This window comes from Manacus vitellinus, unplaced genomic scaffold (assembly GCF_001715985.3).
Source record: "Manacus vitellinus isolate BGI_N305 unplaced genomic scaffold, ASM171598v3 scaffold_10_pilon, whole genome shotgun sequence".
Taxonomy (NCBI): Eukaryota; Metazoa; Chordata; class Aves; order Passeriformes; family Pipridae; genus Manacus; species Manacus vitellinus.
The window spans coordinates 8,541,295-8,542,219 of record NW_021938838.1 but is presented as its reverse complement, the minus strand read 5'-3'; the positions used below and the strand labels follow the sequence as shown (position 1 = coordinate 8,542,219).

At 65.7% G+C, this 925-nt stretch overlaps 1 protein-coding gene across 1 annotated transcript in view; it reads right to left on the bottom strand.

Annotated features, from left to right (window-relative positions):
* The window catches only part of DEF8 (differentially expressed in FDCP 8 homolog), a 4,427-nt gene extending 3,519 nt beyond the window's left edge, over window positions 1–908 (bottom strand). The window contains exons 1-3 of the mRNA XM_029965539.1: window positions 454–908; window positions 269–351; window positions 38–187 (exon numbers count right to left, since the gene is read on the bottom strand). Coding sequence (XP_029821399.1) covers window positions 38–187; window positions 269–351; window positions 454–685 — 465 coding nt within the window. The 5' untranslated portion in view covers window positions 686–908. The remainder of the gene's footprint in view (window positions 1–37; window positions 188–268; window positions 352–453) is intronic.
* Window positions 909–925: the final 17 nt, after the last annotated feature.

Here is a 925-nt window from a genome sequence, read left to right as displayed (position 1 = left end):
AGCAATGGAGGCCCCCCAGGCCCAGTCCCAGTCCCACCTTCAGCTCCTGCAGCTTGAGGCGGAGGTGGATGAGCCGGACCACGGCATCCTTCTGCCGCTCCGAGTGCTCGGGCAGTGCCAGAATCACCCGCTTGCACTCCTCAATGGCCCGGCGCAGCTGTGGCACGTCCGATGCCAGGATCAGCCCCTGTAGCCACCACCAGAGGAGGCGGAGGGTGAGCTGAGCTCCCCAAACCCTCCCCATCCCCACAGTGCCCACCCCACTCACCACAGGGCGGGAGAAGTGGTCCTCAGCCAGCCCCAGGTCCAGGGCGCCCTCAGGGTCCCCTGGGGTGGGATCCGGCTGCTGGGCTGCAAAGTGGGGTACCATGGGGGGGCTGAGCACACCCCAGAATAGGGGGATACCATGGTGGGGCTGGGCCCCGCTGCCCACTCCAGTGAGTCAGCACCCACCTGGGACAGGGGATTCTCCGTCGGGGCGCTCTGGCTGCTCGGGGGTCTTGTTGAAGGGGTTGAGGTGGGCCTGGCGGAAGCGGGCCAGCCGCTCGTCCGATGCCATTGTTACCGTCCTGCTGGGGGACAGTGTCAGGGTGACACTGGCACCAGCCCCCCACCTCAGCCACACCCCACCAGCACCGGCACCAACACTGTCACTGACACCCCGGCACTGACACCCCAATACCATCACCCTCTCACAGGCACTTGCACCCTATCACCAGCACCCACACCCTGGCACCATCACAATCACCCCACCACAGGCACCGATACTGCCTCAACGGCCCCAACGCTGTCACCAACATCCTGTCACCAGCACCGACATCCCAGCACCGACATCCCAGCACCAGCACTGACACCGTCACCAACACCATGTCACCGGCACTGATACCCTGGCACTGGCACCGACACATCGTCACGGGCACCGACG